Genomic DNA, 15728 nt, shown 5'->3' on the forward strand with positions numbered 1-15728 from the left:
GAAACCAATTCTGTGGGGTAAGAGTAAAGAAATCAGTGCCAGGGGCATCAAGCAACAGAAGGTGCGAAGTGGGGTCTCCACAGGCCGCTGTGCAAACAGTCCGACCCACCTTCGGGCAGAGCCAGGTGCCAGCCCTTCCTGACCCTGTCCTGAGCCAGCCGATGACCTCTGCACTCACTCAGGAATCCACATTCCCACTATTCTGTGGGATATTCCAATCCTCCAAACGTTCCTAGTGCCAGCTTCATGAAAGCAAACTCCTTTCCCTGAGTGAGTGCTCCACTCCAGAAACCAGACTCAGCAGGAGGAGTGCAGAAGAAAGACAACCACAGAAGGTTAAGAGGGCGCCCGAGAGGAAACACGGGCAGATACACCACCTCACCACAGAGAACCGATTAAGACAGGCCCTAGGCTGTGGTCATCACTGATTTCTGAATAATTACTGAACTATAATTACCCAGAAGGGGATGAAAAATATACCCAGAAATAAAATGGCCCCACCAAATGAACAAGTGATAAAGTAAGCCCTGCCTGCAATTAGTGGCATCGACTGTCAAGAACTAGACAACTCACTTGTCACTCCACTGTGACTCTTTGTCACCCCAGGGGCGCTCGATTTGCTGGTTTTCATAGAACAATCTATTCGATCATTCTTCAGGATGCCTTCAATACTGGAGAGATCGCCATTTTTGGGGTTCCCATTGCTATCGGAATGAGTGCTGTTTGGAGAAGACGGGACAGAAGAGGACGCGGACTGGAAGCTATTCTCGGAGCCCTCACTGTGACAAGAGGCAGGGCTGGACGCCGAGCTGGAAGAGCTGATGTAGGCAATCACACCTCCTGGAGCAGAGGGGGGAAACCAGGTAATTAGACACATGGTAACGCATATTTTCTATTTTCGCAAATCTCAACAGTAAAGTCACTAACTCTGGAAAACAGATTAATGATCAAAATTACCGCAAAAGGGAAAAGTAGCTTATTTTCTTCCCTATTTCCTACTATTCCTGCTTCCACAAAGTTCAAAGCTATAAAATTCCCACTGGTTTACAAAGTGGGCAGGCTCTCACTGGCTCTGTTATTCTCAGCATGTACTGATCTGAACTTAAAAGCTTTCATTTTCCAAACTACCCCTAAAAGGGGATGGAAGACCTTCCTGAGCGACAACAAAGCCAGTCGTCACGTCTCCTGGGCCATGAGGAAATCTGGTTCTGGTCCCTCTCTGCCTCCTTCTCTATCCCTTTACACGACACCGTCCCAGAACAATGGGCTCATCACTCACCCACCCCACTCCCCAGCATCTGGCTAAAACACAGGTCAGTCAAGCACAGATGTAACATTTGGAACTCTGGATAAAGCAATCTATCCGGAAACACAAAGCCTTTCACAGCTGTTCCTCTCACAGTCTTTGTGTTCTGATGCTCCCCAAAGACCCCACGGCTACAAACTGAACCCCAGTTCCGCACCTGCCTTCTCCCTACTCCTGCCATCGGACTTGCAGACACACTCCTCTCCAAAGCAGCTCTTGAGAAACCCAGACGCACCACTTGTTCTCCTGACTCACTGTTTACAGTGAGTGTCAAAGAGGCTAAAAGGCGGAAGGCATGCTCTGAGCTAACTCTCCCTTCACAGAGCTACCTTCAGAACACTCTTCACCACTTCATTACGATAAACCCCACAACTCCCCCTGAAACTGGCCATGACCTCTTAACAGACTGCGAACCTTCCAGCTTAAGAAACAGCACTTAAAATGACTCTCAGGGTGTAATTTCAAACTTCTTCCCTGAAAGTGATAAAATGCTGCAAGAGTGGCCTCATGGCCAGAAGTATTGTTTTTCCAAATCCCAGGCCAAACAAGTAATTTTCATCTTCTCTGCCAAGGCCTCCTGTGGTTTCTTTTCTTCTCTCCTCCATCATCAGCCAACATTTATTGGCTTTTTTCAATGTGCATCACATACAAACGTTAATTATCTCTCTTCCATCACTGTCTTGAACTCTTATTTAAACCTACTGTTTACCTGTTTCCATCTACTTCTCAACAAGAAGGATTACAAGCACCCAGGTGCAGAGTGTCCTTTAAGTCTCTATACATGCTTTACGGATATAAGTCTGACATAAATTGTTTCTTTCTTTTTCTGGCTGTGCCATGTGGCATGTGGGATATTAGTTCCCCGACCAGGGATCAAACTGGTGCCCCCTGCAGTGGAAGCACGGAATCCTAACCACTGGACCGCCAGGGAAGTTCCAAGACATAAATTATTTCTAATATCTACTTTTCTGCCTTTGTAAAGCCCACATCTAATATCATGGACAGATCCAAAACAGTATAAAGTATCACTGCTGCTGTTGTTGTTGAGTTGCTAAGTCGCATTTGATTCTTTTGAGACCCCATGGCAGTAACAAGTAAAACAGACATTTCTGAGAATAACCTGAGATGACTATTCTGAATTGGAGGATTTTACAGGTTCCCAAAGTAACAACTGCAATTTAAGCACTCACTCTGAAATAAACGCTTTGTCTGCTAAAGGGAAAAGCCTCCCCAGTCTTTTTTTTAAATAACAGCCAGACTTTATAGGTCATTCAAGTGTATACACACACACACACACACACACACACACACACAGAGCAAAATGCTAAGGCCAAATCAATTCCAAAGAACAGAAAGTCATTTCCACTTACAGAGAAGGGAAAAAAAGGCAGAGGGATAAGTCACTTTTAGTCTGTCATGATGACGTTAGGAACCAGACTTGTATTTAAGTACCAATTACACAAATCCAGACTCGGAAGCCCCTAGAAGTAGAGCCACAACCACAGTGCTCTGTTTATAACCCAGAAAAGAAGAACAGGTGCCAACTGTGCCATGAGAAACACAACAGTGTTCATCACACACAAACTTAAAATGCACAATGCAGCTAAAGGCACTTGAGTCTTTTTAATCGTCTTGCTTGTTCATCTTTGAAATTTATTTTTTATCGAATATAGTTGATTTACAATGTTGTGTAAATTTCTGCTATACAGCAAAGTGACTCAGTTACACACACACACACACATCCTTTTTCAAATTCTTTTCCATCATGGTTTACCCCAGGATACTGAATATAGTTCCGTGTGCTATACAGGAGGACCTTGTTGTTTATCTGCACTTGAGTCTTAAAAAGACAAAAATACAACGTGGATAGTTCCATCCACTTTTCCATTCCAGAAGCATACGCCTGACATCGGCACTGAAGCTGGAGGTGTGAATCCGCTTTTCCTAAAGTCTGACCCACTTCCAGATGCCCTTAACCTGTGCTTCCCACCTGCCCAGAGTGAAGCCCGGGCTTTAGGATTAATACCTGTCCTGCAACCTGGTCCCTACCCACACACACCAGTCACTCTCAAAGCGTGGTCCTGCACCAGTGGCTTCAGCATCGCCTGGAACTCGGCTAGAAATGCAAGTTCTCAGGCCTCACTCTTCCGATGCACAGTGAAGTCTGAGAGTCACTGTCACAAGTCAATGACTTCATCTGTGCTCAATGGGAGAAAAAGCAACCAAGGGTAATCTTAGTAACAGTAATTTTATCTAACCACTGATTTTAAAATCTGAAGACTCTTCAATACTCCAAACACAAGAAAGAGTCCTAACTTTGAGTTTATTCTCACTATCCAAAGAGATTATGCGAAATACGCATCATCAGAACCGCCCCTAGTGTTTTTCTCAAAACACACATTTCCAAGACCCTGGCCCGACTGGAGAAGGCACCCTCAGGAATGAACTTTCTTTTGGCTGTGCTGCACTCGAGCTTTCTCTAGTTGCGGCGAGCAGGGTCTACTCTTGGTTGCAGTGTGTGGGTTTCTCATTTCAGTGGCTTTTCTTGCACAGGCTCAGGGGCACCTGGGCTCAGAACACAGGCTCAGCAGTCGTAGCTCATGGGCTCAGTTGCTCCCTGCCAAGGCAAGTTCTTAGCCACTGGGCCACCCAGAAGTCCAGGAAGGAGCATTTTGAACAAGCTCTCAAGGCAAGTCTTTGCAGGCAGAAGTTTAAGAATGGTTACAATTAGTAAATTCAAGCACAAATTGGCCCGTAATTTTCAAGGCTGATCTTCTCACTAACTGCCTGAATATCCCTAACATACTGTGAATCCAAAGAAAAATGATTTCAACCTTGAAGTCTCTCAAATGTCATGTTGCTAGGTAAAATCACCACTGCTTTCATAAAATTTTAGAGATTTGAAGATCACATGAGAAACCCCAGGTGGTAGCAACGGATATTTTTTTCATCTTTATCCCCACTGAGAATGGATACAAAGAAAAAGATTATCCTTAGTCCTCACCAAATCCCCAGAGGAAGCTCTCACAGCTATTTATCTTTTCTAAAGGACTACTTTAGGTAGTGGGAGACTTCCCTAGTGGCTCAGGGGTAAAGAATCCGCCTGCCAATGCCGGAGACATGGGTTCAATCCCTTGGTCAGGAAGATCCCCTGGAGAAGGAAATGGCAACCTACTCCAGTATTCTTGCCTGGGAAATCCCATGGACAGGGGAACCTGGTGAGTTATAGTTCCTGGGGTCGCAAAAGAGTCAGACATGACTTAGAGACTACACTACTACTTTAGGTAGCAAATTCACTAATGTCTCAAGAGGATAAAAGGTCAGGAAGTTAGACCTTTCCAGGGCCAGGATTTCAGTCAGCCATTTACATCCCCAAGTTCTTCTGAGTGGAGATCTGAGCTGTTCTGATGGCTTGAGAAGTGTTTTAAACCTGACTGGGCAATGGAAGGTACTAACTACTCAAAACACACCTTCCTTTGCAAAAGTTCCAAAATCAAACCCAAGAAAAATTACTGCGCTATTATCAATTCAGTTAAGACCCAACTCCTGTCTTTTAGGGAATCAATAATAATTTACAACCAGCAATTGTGCCAGGAACCATGGAATCAAAGATGACCCATCAAGGAGCAGGTACATTCTCTAAGCAAGACCTTCAACACTGACGTAGTTGTCTTAGCATCAACCAGACATCATGCTACCAACCTGATGATTAGCAACCCAAGAAGGTTAAAATTTAATTTCTTAGAAGGTAAGACATACATCTAGCAGTTCCTCAATCCAATGAAGAAGGGAAGTGAAGATTACAAGTTAGCAAGAATACTGAAAATAAGGAGTTCCCTGGAAGTCCAGTAGTTAAGAATCCACCAATTCAGGGGATACTGGTTCAATCCCCAGTCTGGGGAGAATCCACCTGTCGCAGAGTAACGAAGCCCGTGTGCATAACCACTAAGCCCATGCACCACAGCAAGAGAAGCCACCACAATGAGAAGTTCAAGCACCGCAGCCAACAGTAACTCCCACTTGCCACAACTGGAGAAAGTCCATGCAAAAGCAAGAAAAACATAGCCTGGCCAAAAGTAAGTGAAATGTCGAGAATAAAATGACACGATTTCACACCACGTTTAGTCCTCATAAGAACCCTATAAAATTAACTTCCATTATCCCACTCTACAGAAGAGGAGGTCAGAGAGGTTAATACAGCTACCAAGCGGCAGGGCCAGGGTTGAACGTCAATTCCAAAGCACAGATTATTATCTCTTACTGAGAAGTCCTCAGCATACAAGTCACTTTCAATCTCTCTAAACCTGAGTCATCTTCTATTAACATAAAATGGGAATATCTGCCAGAGTTAGTATAAGATTGAAATGAAATGATGTTCATAAAAGGGAACTATTAAAATAAGTGCCTTTTTACAGAGAGTTTTTAACGAAAATGCAAGAAAGGTAAAATCCCTGAACCAGCAAGTCCTAACACCTCCAAAAACAGGCAGCATATACTTCTCAGATGCCTCAAGCTAAAATTAGCTGAGGCTGAGTTGTCTCTATTTTTAGTTGAAAAGAATCCTGGAGTTGGGCCAGGTTCCCAGGCTAGGGCTTACCTAGTGGTCAGTTTCAGACAATCCCGAAGTCAACATCCAACTCTGTACCGCTGGGAGGCACTTGCTGTCCTCACACAGCCTGGGCTTTTCTCACCCGGATTCCAGGCTGGCCCAACATTACCACCACCCAACTCCCTCTGCCCACCATCCTGGAAAATACACGCTTGAGATCAAGTCATGACTGGACTTTTTTTTTGCCTTGTGACTTAGAACAAAACATGTTTACTCAAGAAGCTTTATGAGTTTTCTCATTTTAAAAGCAGGTTTTCAATACCTTCTACTCACGGTATGACACAGTGGACCTAACGAAGCCCTAAACTTCTGGTTGGGTCCCACTGTCAGGGCTCTGGAGAGCAAGATGGCGCCCTCCCTAGAGCACTTCACAGACCTGGGGAGACAACCCTGTCCACCTTTCGTTCCAACACAACGTGAGCCACAGTTCACACAAGGTACTGAGAGTACAAGGGTGCCGAAGAAGCCAAGGATCAAGAGCGAAGGGAACAGACAATACGCGGAGTTTTAAAGAATGTGAAAGCGATCAAATGATGTTCCACGTAAGAGACTACTTAAGAAAACAAAAACAAATAGGTCTTATTTTGACAAACACAGTTCTTGTCTCCAAGTAAATTGCTGGAAAGGTGGGGAGGGGACAAGAGTAATCTAGAGCCTGGGAGTAAAACCCTGTGGACCAGCAACAAGATTAAAGAAGAGCAATGATGAAACTGGGCGGCTCTGCTGACCCTTGTACCATGCAAACTGCGGGCATCTACTCAGTGTCCCCTCACCCCCAAAGGCAGGACCCCAAGCCTCGCACGCACCTTTATGAGGGCCAGGGCTTCAACCCCAACTGTGACTACAGCACAGCCATTGGTTTGTGCTCCGAGGGGACTTCACAGACCTGCCCCTAAGGGTAAGTTATTCACTTCGTGGAACTTAGACCCTCCCCTTCGACAGTGACAGCATTAAGGGGAGGCTCAAAGTAGTAACACATGTACAGGGCCCATATAGAACACATAAATGCTCCACAGATACTGGTGATCATTATTTCACCATCATTATCCTGGAAGAGTTGGATCCCAATAGTTCAAACAAATCTAAACCTATCCATTCTTTGTCCTTCAATTCTGAATGTCATGTGGACCCAGATTTCTCTGCAGGTTCTTATTTCCAGGCCACCTTATCAATTCCTCAACTCCACTGTCTAGTCAGGCAACTTCCTTCTTCACTTAGAATTCTTCCCATTATCTTACTGTTTGTCTCTCCAAGTGAGAACAGAATGGTAGTATGCAGTTACCTTTACAGTAAAAACATCAAGCAGAATGGTATTTAAAGAACTTCAGTCAAAATCTGTGACAAAAATGTATCGAGTCCATTTCCATGGCTTCAATATTTCTCCTCTCTATTTGTCACAGAAAGGGTCACACAATGAGTCATGATATATAGGGCAGTTACACCAAATGGTCACTGGGTGAATATGTGTTGACTAATAAAATGATATCAACCTAAAGGGAGGGGCCAGAGGCCTGCCACCAGAACGGAATTTGTCCCCACCCTGGGAAAGTTATATGTTAAGGAAATGAAAGGGAATGCTTATTTAAGTTCCCTCAGACAGAGGGATGGCAGAAACACCATTCCGGATAACAGCTTGAACTTAGAGCCAAGTGGAGAAAGAGAAAATTTAAGAAAGATAATTGCAAGTTCCTACAGTTCAGGGCAAACAATTATCTGCACAAGGGATGAAACTTAACTGCAAAGCAGTTCACATGAAAAGGGTCTAGTTGACGGCAAGGTTACTGCGAGTCAGCAAAGCAGTATGCCACAAAAGCCCAGCCTGCCAGACAGCCCCTTTACAGCGGTCATTCGTCGTTCTACGGCTTCCACCTTTGGATGCCACATCCCAAAGGGCAGTAAGGATGATGATCAGGGGATAAAAAAAACCAGGGAGCAAGGACCAAGGGATGTGAACTGGATGTGGAAGGGGGGTTGGGGGAGTCAGCAGTCATCCCAAGGAAAGGTTAGTTTGTAATCACACCGTAAAATCAAAGTCAAGATCAGTGATAATGTTCCAGGAAGGTTCAAATCTGAGAAAAACTTTCTAACCTTATCCGCTCTCAAAACTATAAGAATTCATTCACACCGAGGTAGACGAGGATGAATTTTTTAATCTTGAAATCCCTAGCAAGTAAAAAGTTTTATTCCATAACAAAGTTACTCAAATTCTTAAACTATCCTGAAGGCTATATAGGCCCACAGGTAATTAAAAGACAAGAAAATGACTTTATTATTTACTGTTGGTGGAAGGTTCACAATTTGTTACCAGGAGCATGGTTTTTCCAGCATAATCACTGGCTGCTTCCGCTGCAGCCTCACTGGATTCAAGCAAAGGGCTCTCCATGGCAGGCGGGGGACAGACAAAAGGGCAGAAGGGACCCTAACGCTGCTCCCTAGTGGGGAAGCAACAGGAAATGGGACAAGAAAAGGATTAATAAGGTCATATCTGTTATCATGGGAATTCCCAGGTTGTCCAGCGGTTAGGGCTCTCACTGCCCGGGTTCCAACCCTGGTTGAGAAACTAAGATCCCCAGCCCTCATGGCGGGGCGGGGGGGCGGGAATCTGTTATCGGATTCAGGAAAGATCAGCAACCTGGGGGTCACTGGGGGGTCACCGGGCGAGACCGGCCAGGATGAGGCTCCCGGCCCGCAGGCGCCGCGGGCGTGTTCGTCACCGGAGGTGTTTCACAAGGTCGACCGCGTCCCAGAGGAGGTCCTTGAAACGGTAAGGGTTCTTCTTTGTTGTGGAGACGAGGCAGCGCCACCCTCGGCGAGCCGTCCCCAGGCGACCCCGGAGGGTTCCCCTCGGCGCCCGCCTTCTCCGCTCCGCCCGGGCCGAGGACACTGCGGCGTCCGCGCCCTCCCGGCCGCTGGGCCGCGGGTCCCCGGGGCGCGCGCACGCGCGGCCTCCCCTCAGCGATCGACCCCCGCGGGGGAGGGGCGGCCACGTCAGAGCCCGAGGGCGCGGGGGCGGGGCCTCCCGCGGGGCGGGGCCTCCCGCCGGCGCGCGCCCGCCCCCAGGGGCCCCCGCGGCCGGCGAATGTGGGTCACGGAGCCGCGCGGCCTCACGTGTCCCCGCCCGCCGCCGCCGCCCCGGCGCCCATTATGTAATGCCGCGTCACGCGCCCGCCCAGCCAACCGGCGGCCGCGCGCCGCCGAACGTAAACACAGCGCGCACGTGGCTCGCGCGGCCGGGCCATGTGAGGGGGGGCCGGGCCGCCGCGCTGCGGCGCTGCGGGCGGCCGGGAGGGCGGCCCGGGGGGTGCCGAGCGCTAGGCTCCGGGCGGGCCCCCCGCGCCGCCGCCCGTGAGGGGCCCCGCCGCCGCGCTCGCCCGCCCGCCCGCCGACCCCGCGCGCCCGCCGCCGCCGCGCCCCCCGCCCTGTAGGCTCTTACCCGCATTCACCTCCATGGTGCCCTCGGGGAGGCCCGAGGCCGCCCGTCCGCAGAGCGGGCAGCGCCCCCGCCGCCGCCTCAGCGCCGCGCTGCCCCGGGCCGCCGCCGGCGGTGGTCGCGGGGCGCCCTCATGGGCGGGGCGCGCGGGGGCCCGCAGCCGGGCCCCGGGGCCGGAGAGCTAGCTCGGGGAGAGCGCGCGGCGGCGGGCGGCGCTCCTCGCGGGCCCCGACAACAAAGCGGCGGCGCGGCGGCTTCCTGCAGCCAGCGCACCGCGGCGGCGAGGGCGGCTGACGGGAGGGCAGCAGCGACCATGTGACCCGCGCACACACCCTCCCCCGCCCGCGGCTGGCCGCTGCGGCGACTCCGCCCTCCCGCCCGCCCCGCCCGCCGCCAGCACCCGCGGCCACCGCGCCTCCGGGTTTCCCGCCCGGCCGGGGTGCCCAACCCTGCACCCCCCCTCCCGCCCCCCGAGGACTCCGCAGGTCACCACCGATGGTTACCTTGCAACCTCCACCTCACCTGGTGACTCCGCGGGTCACCCCCGATGGTGACCTAGACCCTCCTCCCTCCCCCCGCACCGGGTGACTCCCTGGGTCACCTCCCATGGCGACCTGGGACCCTTCCCCCACCTAGTGACACCTCAGGTCACCTCCCATGGCGACCTAGCACTCCCCCCACACCTAGTGAGTCCGCGGGTCACCCCCGATGGTTACCTAGCACACCCTCCCCCGCCACCCGGTGACTCCGCGGGTCACCTCCCACGGGGACCTAGGACCCCCCCCCCCACCTAGTGACTCCGCAGGTCACCCCCGATGATGACCTAGACCCCCTCCCCCCCGCACCTGGTGACTCCGCGGGTCACCTCCGATGGTCACCTAGGACCGCGGGGTGGCGCGGAGCAGACCCGCTTTTCAGGATCCAGGCTGGGCAGACTGCTGACCGCCCCGGGGGTCGGCGCTCCCACAGACAGCTCTGCCGGAATCTTCTTCCTCTGCACCGCTCGGTGACTTCATCCAGTCCAAGAGCTCAGACATCTGTGTTCTGAATGAGCTTCAGGCGCTTGCGTCCAGTAGCCCGTTTGATTATGCCACCTTGATGTCCTTTGGCAGCTCAAGTTTCAGGTGTAAACAGGTGCCTTTTTCTTCCCTTCAAAAGGACGAAACTGGAAAAACATGACCCGTGTGCTGAGGTATGAGGAGGGAAGTGTGGTGCTGCCTGCAACTGAAATGAATTGTGAAAGTAAGGGAACTCCCTGGTGGTCCAGTGGTTGAGACGCTGGGCTCCGAATGTAGGGAGCCCAGGTTCGATCCCTGGTCAGGGAAATAAATCCTGCATGGCACAGCTAAAGATCCCATGTGCTGCAACCAAGACCCAGGGCAGCCTAAATAAATATATTTAATAAAAAAGAAAATGTGTTTAAAGTAAGATGGGCTGAAGAACGTGGATAGAAATATAGTAAGATGGCCCTTGTAGATGTCATATGTGGGTATTCACAACTGGTAAATGTCTTCCCCAGTTGTTCCTTGGAGAAGGCAATGACACTCTACTCCAGTACTCTTGCCTGGAAAATCCCATGGATGGAGGAGCCTGGCGGGCTGCAGTCCATGGTGTCGCTGAGGGTTGGACACGACTGAGCGGCTTCACTTTCACTTTTCACTTTCATGCATTGGAGAAGCAAATGGCAACCCACTCCACTGTTCTTGCCTAGAGAATCCCAGGGATGGGGGAGCCTGGTGGGCTGCTGTCTATGTGGTCGCACAGAGTCGGACACGACTGACATGACTTAGCAGCAGCAGCAGTTGCTCTTTGAAAATTTTCAGTGTACAGTGTTGAGGGAACTGTAATGTTCTCCCTCCACCACCCCATCTTAATCTTCACATTTTGGTAAATTTGCCAGTTCCTGAAGCCAACAAGTCAAGTTTCTCTTTTCTCTCCTTGTCCCTCTGTCTGTCTCTCTCACTGCCTTTTATACATCTATTCAATGCATTAAGAAATCTGAGCTGTTCTGTCATCCATTGCTGTTTAGTGGATAAATCATGTCGCTAAGTTATGTCCGACTCTTTGCAACCCCATGGACTGTAGCCCACCAGGCTCCTCTGTCCTTGGGGATTCTCCAGGCCAGAATACCAGAGTGGGGTGCCATTCCCTCCTCCAGGGGATCTTCCCTACCCAGGGATCGAACTCCTGTTTCCTGCATTGGCAGGCGGATTCATTACCAGTGAACCACCTGGGAAGCCCTCTGCGGTATTCTAACTTCAGTTCTAATACTTCTCACCATCAGCATGGATATTACTCTGCATCAAACCACCGTCATCTCTTGTCTGCTGCTGCTGCTAAGTCGCTTCAGTCTCTGACTCTGTGCAACCCCATAGATAAGGCAGCCCACCAGGCTCCCCCGTCCCTGGGATTCTCCAGGCAAGAACACTGGAGTGGGTTGCCATTTCCTTCTCCAATGCAGGAAGGTGAAAAGTGAAAGTGAAGTCGCTCAGTTGCTTCCATCCCTCAGCGACCCCATGGACTGCAGCCCGCCAGGCTCCTCCATCCATGGGATTTTCCAGGCAAGAGTAATGACTGGGGTGCCATTGTCTTCTCTGCATCTCTTGCCTGGGCTACTGTAATAGTTCCCTAACAGAGAAACGACTCCTGTATCCACCTACAACCACTTCTCCACGATTGGAGTGTTATTTTTTAATGTAAGTGAGATGTAAGTACTCTGCTCAGAACCCTTCAATAGCTTCCTATTGCTTTTTTTTTTTAATCCAGTGCCTTAAGCTGCCCTGCAAAACCCTACACAAACTCTGAGCCCCGTCCCCAGCACTCTGCACAAGGGGGTCCTCTTTCCTTCCCTACCTCAGGGCTTTATCACCCTCTGTGATGCTGGAGCAAGACTTCAGGCTACACTTGGTAGCTTGCTTTTTCATTTTCTGTATCAACCACCATCTGCTTCTGCATAGGTAAAATTAAGCTGACCCAAAGAGTGCAGAAGGCAGAAATCACAAAGAGGACATCACAGCGGTCCCCTCAGTGTCCTCAGGGCATCAGTTCCAGGACCTCTGTTGTTTTTGTTTCCCTAAGTCATGTCTGACTCTCTGTGACCTCATGGACTGTAGCCCACCAGGCTCCTCTGTCCCTGGGATTCTCCAGGCAAGAACACTGGATCGGGTTGTCATGCCCTCCTCCAGGGGATCTTCCTGACCCAGGGATCGAACCCGCATCTCTTACATCTCTTGCTTTGGCAGATGGATTCTTCACCTCTAGTGGGAACCCTAATATAAGCTGTGGACTTCGGATGTGTCGATATAGGTTCCCGAGTGGTAACAGATGTACCCCTGTGCTGTAGAATGTTGATCGTGGGGGAGGATGTGTGTGTCGGGGGACAGAACATTTATGGGAACTCTGTACTCATCATTCAACGTTGCTGTGAACCTGCAACTGCTCTAAAAAGTAGAGTATATTTTAAAGAGAGAGAGAGGGATGAATGGAGAAAGCAGCGGTGACTTCCATACACTATCATGTGTCGAACAGGTACCTGGTGAGAAGTTGCTGTGCAACAGGGAGCCCCGCCTGGTGCTCTGTGATGAGCAGGGGTGGGGTGCAGGAGGGGAGGGAGGCTCAACAGGGAGGATGGCTGATGGGGGTGGTTGTAGGCAGAAACCAACATAACACTGTAAAGCAATTGTCCTCCAGTTAAAAACAAAACAATAATAGAGAAGGTGCTACCAGTTAAGTTGGAAAAGAAGAATGGAAAAAGGCTCTCTCTTCCATGATAATGCCTATGAAATAAAATCTGTTATCTTCAAGCCTCCCATCCCGAAAAGGTCGCCTCCATCCTGTGCGGCTTGCTGGTTAACTGTCAGAGCCTGCGAAGCTATAGATGGCCCTGGTCGGTCACGGCCACACCACTGGCCCCTGGAGTCGCGTGGGGCTCCTCAGAGCCAGAGGAGGAGCGGAGCGGTGCCCTGGGGGACGGTCCCCAGAGTTCCAGAGCTGCCACGGAGACCACCTTTTGCTGCTGTCTTCTAAGGAGCCTCCGTTTTTAACCCTATGGAGCCTGTGACTAAGTCCACAGAAATTCCCAGACTATTCAGAGTGGGTTTCTACCTACTCCTCCTTTCTCTTTCCTCTGACAAAAATAATCACTTTCTTGAACGAAGTGACTGTGTCTTCAAATGTCATCTGTTAAAAGAGGCAGATTTCCTGAGAAAATCACCGTGTCAACCCTTATATTCCACTGACACTGAGGGCCTGGGAAGCTGCACACAGAACCATTCAGTCTGGATGCAGATGAAGAAGTGGAGAGCCTGAATCGGGCTTCCCTGGAGGCTCTGTGGTAAAGAACCCACCTGCCAAAGCTGAAGATGCAGGTTCGATCCCTCAATTGGGAAGACCCCCTGGAGGAGGAAATGACAACCCCCTCCAGTATTCTTGCCTGGAGAATCACAAGGACAGAGGAGCCTGGTGGGTACAGCCCAAGGGGTCACAGAGAGTCAGTCTCGACTTGGTGACCAAACAGCAGCAACAAGCCCACCGTTAGTCCTCTGACCAGTGCAGCAGGCCAAGGAGGGCCCATCCTGCGAGGGGCTGGGCGCAGGAGAGACCTGAGGAGACAGGGAAAGGGAACAAGAGGAGGTTTCCTAATAGTTAAGGCCAACTGGAGATGTCTACTGTTTTTCCTCATTTTCAACTGTTCTGATGAACCCCACTGGCTCCCAGCACCTCAGTACCTTTCACCTTAGCTTTGCCTTCTCTGTGCCCTGGATCAGCAGTTCCCGAACATTTTATCTCGGAACCCCTTAGTGTGTGTTAGTCGCTTAGTCGTGTCCGACTCTTTATGACCCATGGACTGTGGCCCACCAGAATCCTTGTCCGTGGGGTTCTCCAGGCAAGCACACTGGAGTGGGTTGCCATTTCCTCTACACTCTTAAATTATTGAAAACAGCAGAGCACTTTTTCACGGACTATATTTGTCCTATCCACCTATTAGAAATGAAAACAGGGAAAGGTTTAAAACCCAAGCACACACAACACATAAGTCACAGAACAGCGACATCATCAGATGTCAACAGACAGCTTTGGCGGTTTCCTCTGCTCACAGCAAATTGCAATTGCTATTCAACCTCATGATAGCTGTGATGTAATTTCTTGAGGTTTTTTTTTTCTTTACTGCTCTGGTCACAGCACTAGCTCCTAGTGTCACAGCCCTAGCTCCTAGAGTCATTGCCCCATCATGCCTCTATTGTAAACAAAAACGTTTGAATACTTATTTTTTAACTAGAAGCATAATTTCATTATGTTATACATACATAATAAACATTTCAATATAATGACCAATGATGACTTACATAGGTATCAGTTCAGTTCAATCTCTCAGTCATGTCTGACTCTTTGCGACCCCATGGATTGCAGCACATCAGACTTCCCTGTCCATCACCAACTCCCAGAGTTTATTCAAACTCATGTCCGTTGAGTAGGTAATGCCATCCAACCATCGCATCCTCTGTCATCCCCTTCTCCTCCTGCCCTCAATGTTTCCCAGCATCAGGGTCTTTTCCAATGAGTCAACTCTTCACATCAGGTAGCCAAAGTATTGGAGTTTCAGCTTCAGCATCAGTCCTTCCAATGAACATTCAGGACTGATCTCCTTTAGAATGGACTGGTTGGATCTCCTTGCAGTCCAAGGGACTCTCAAGAGTCTTCTCCAACACCACAGTTCAAAAGCATCAATTCTTTGGCGCTCAGCTTTCTTTATAGTCCAACTCTCACATCCATACATGACCACAGGAAAAACCATAGCCTGACTAGATGGACCTTTGTTGGCAAAGTAATGTCTCTGCTTTTTAATATGCTGTCTAGGTTGGTCATAACTTTCCTTCCAAGGAGTAAGCATCTTTTTATTTCATGGCTGCAGTCACCATCTGCAGTGATTTTGGAGCCCCCCAAAATAAAGTCAGCCATTGTTTCCACTGTTTCCCCATCTATTTGCCATGAAGTGATGGGACCGGATGCCATGATCTTAGTTTTCTGAATGTTGATCTTTAAGCCAACTTTTTAACTCTCCTCCTTCACTTTCATCAAGAGGTTTTTTAGTTCCTCTTCACTTTCTGCCATAAAGGTGGTGTCATCTGCATATCTGAGGTTGTTGATATTTCTCCCAGCAATCTTGATTTCCAGTTTGTGTTTCACCCAGCCCAATGTTTCTCATGATGTACTCTGCATATAAGTTAAATAAGCAGGGTGACAATAGACAGCCTTGATGTACTCCTTTTCCTATTTAGAACCAGTCTGTTGTTCCATGTCCAGTTCTAACTGTTGCTTCCTGACCTGCATACAGGTTTCTCAAGAGACAGGTCAGGTGGTCTGGTATTCCCATCTCCTGAAGA

The 15728-nt window shown here is 49.5% G+C and overlaps 1 protein-coding gene across 2 annotated transcripts in view; it reads right to left on the bottom strand.

The window, feature by feature from the left end:
* The window catches only part of NR1D2 (nuclear receptor subfamily 1 group D member 2), a 28653-nt gene extending 19029 nt beyond the window's left edge, over positions 1-9624 (bottom strand). The window contains exons 1-3 of one of the 2 annotated variants that reach the window (XM_086380853.1): positions 9349-9463; positions 8548-8670; positions 574-840 (exon numbers count right to left, since the gene is read on the bottom strand). In XM_086380853.1, coding sequence (XP_086236979.1) covers positions 574-631 — 58 coding nt within the window. In that variant the 5' untranslated portion in view covers positions 632-840; positions 8548-8670; positions 9349-9463. Of the gene's footprint in view, positions 1-573; positions 841-8547; positions 8671-9348 lie in introns of both variants that reach the window. The other variant, XM_086380852.1, reaches the window with a different exon arrangement.
* Positions 9625-15728: the final 6104 nt, after the last annotated feature.

This window comes from Bos grunniens, chromosome 27 (assembly GCF_055505025.1).
Source record: "Bos grunniens cultivar Pamir isolate PY7600 chromosome 27, Bosgru_T2T1.0, whole genome shotgun sequence".
In the NCBI taxonomy this organism is placed as follows: domain Eukaryota; kingdom Metazoa; phylum Chordata; class Mammalia; order Artiodactyla; family Bovidae; genus Bos; species Bos grunniens.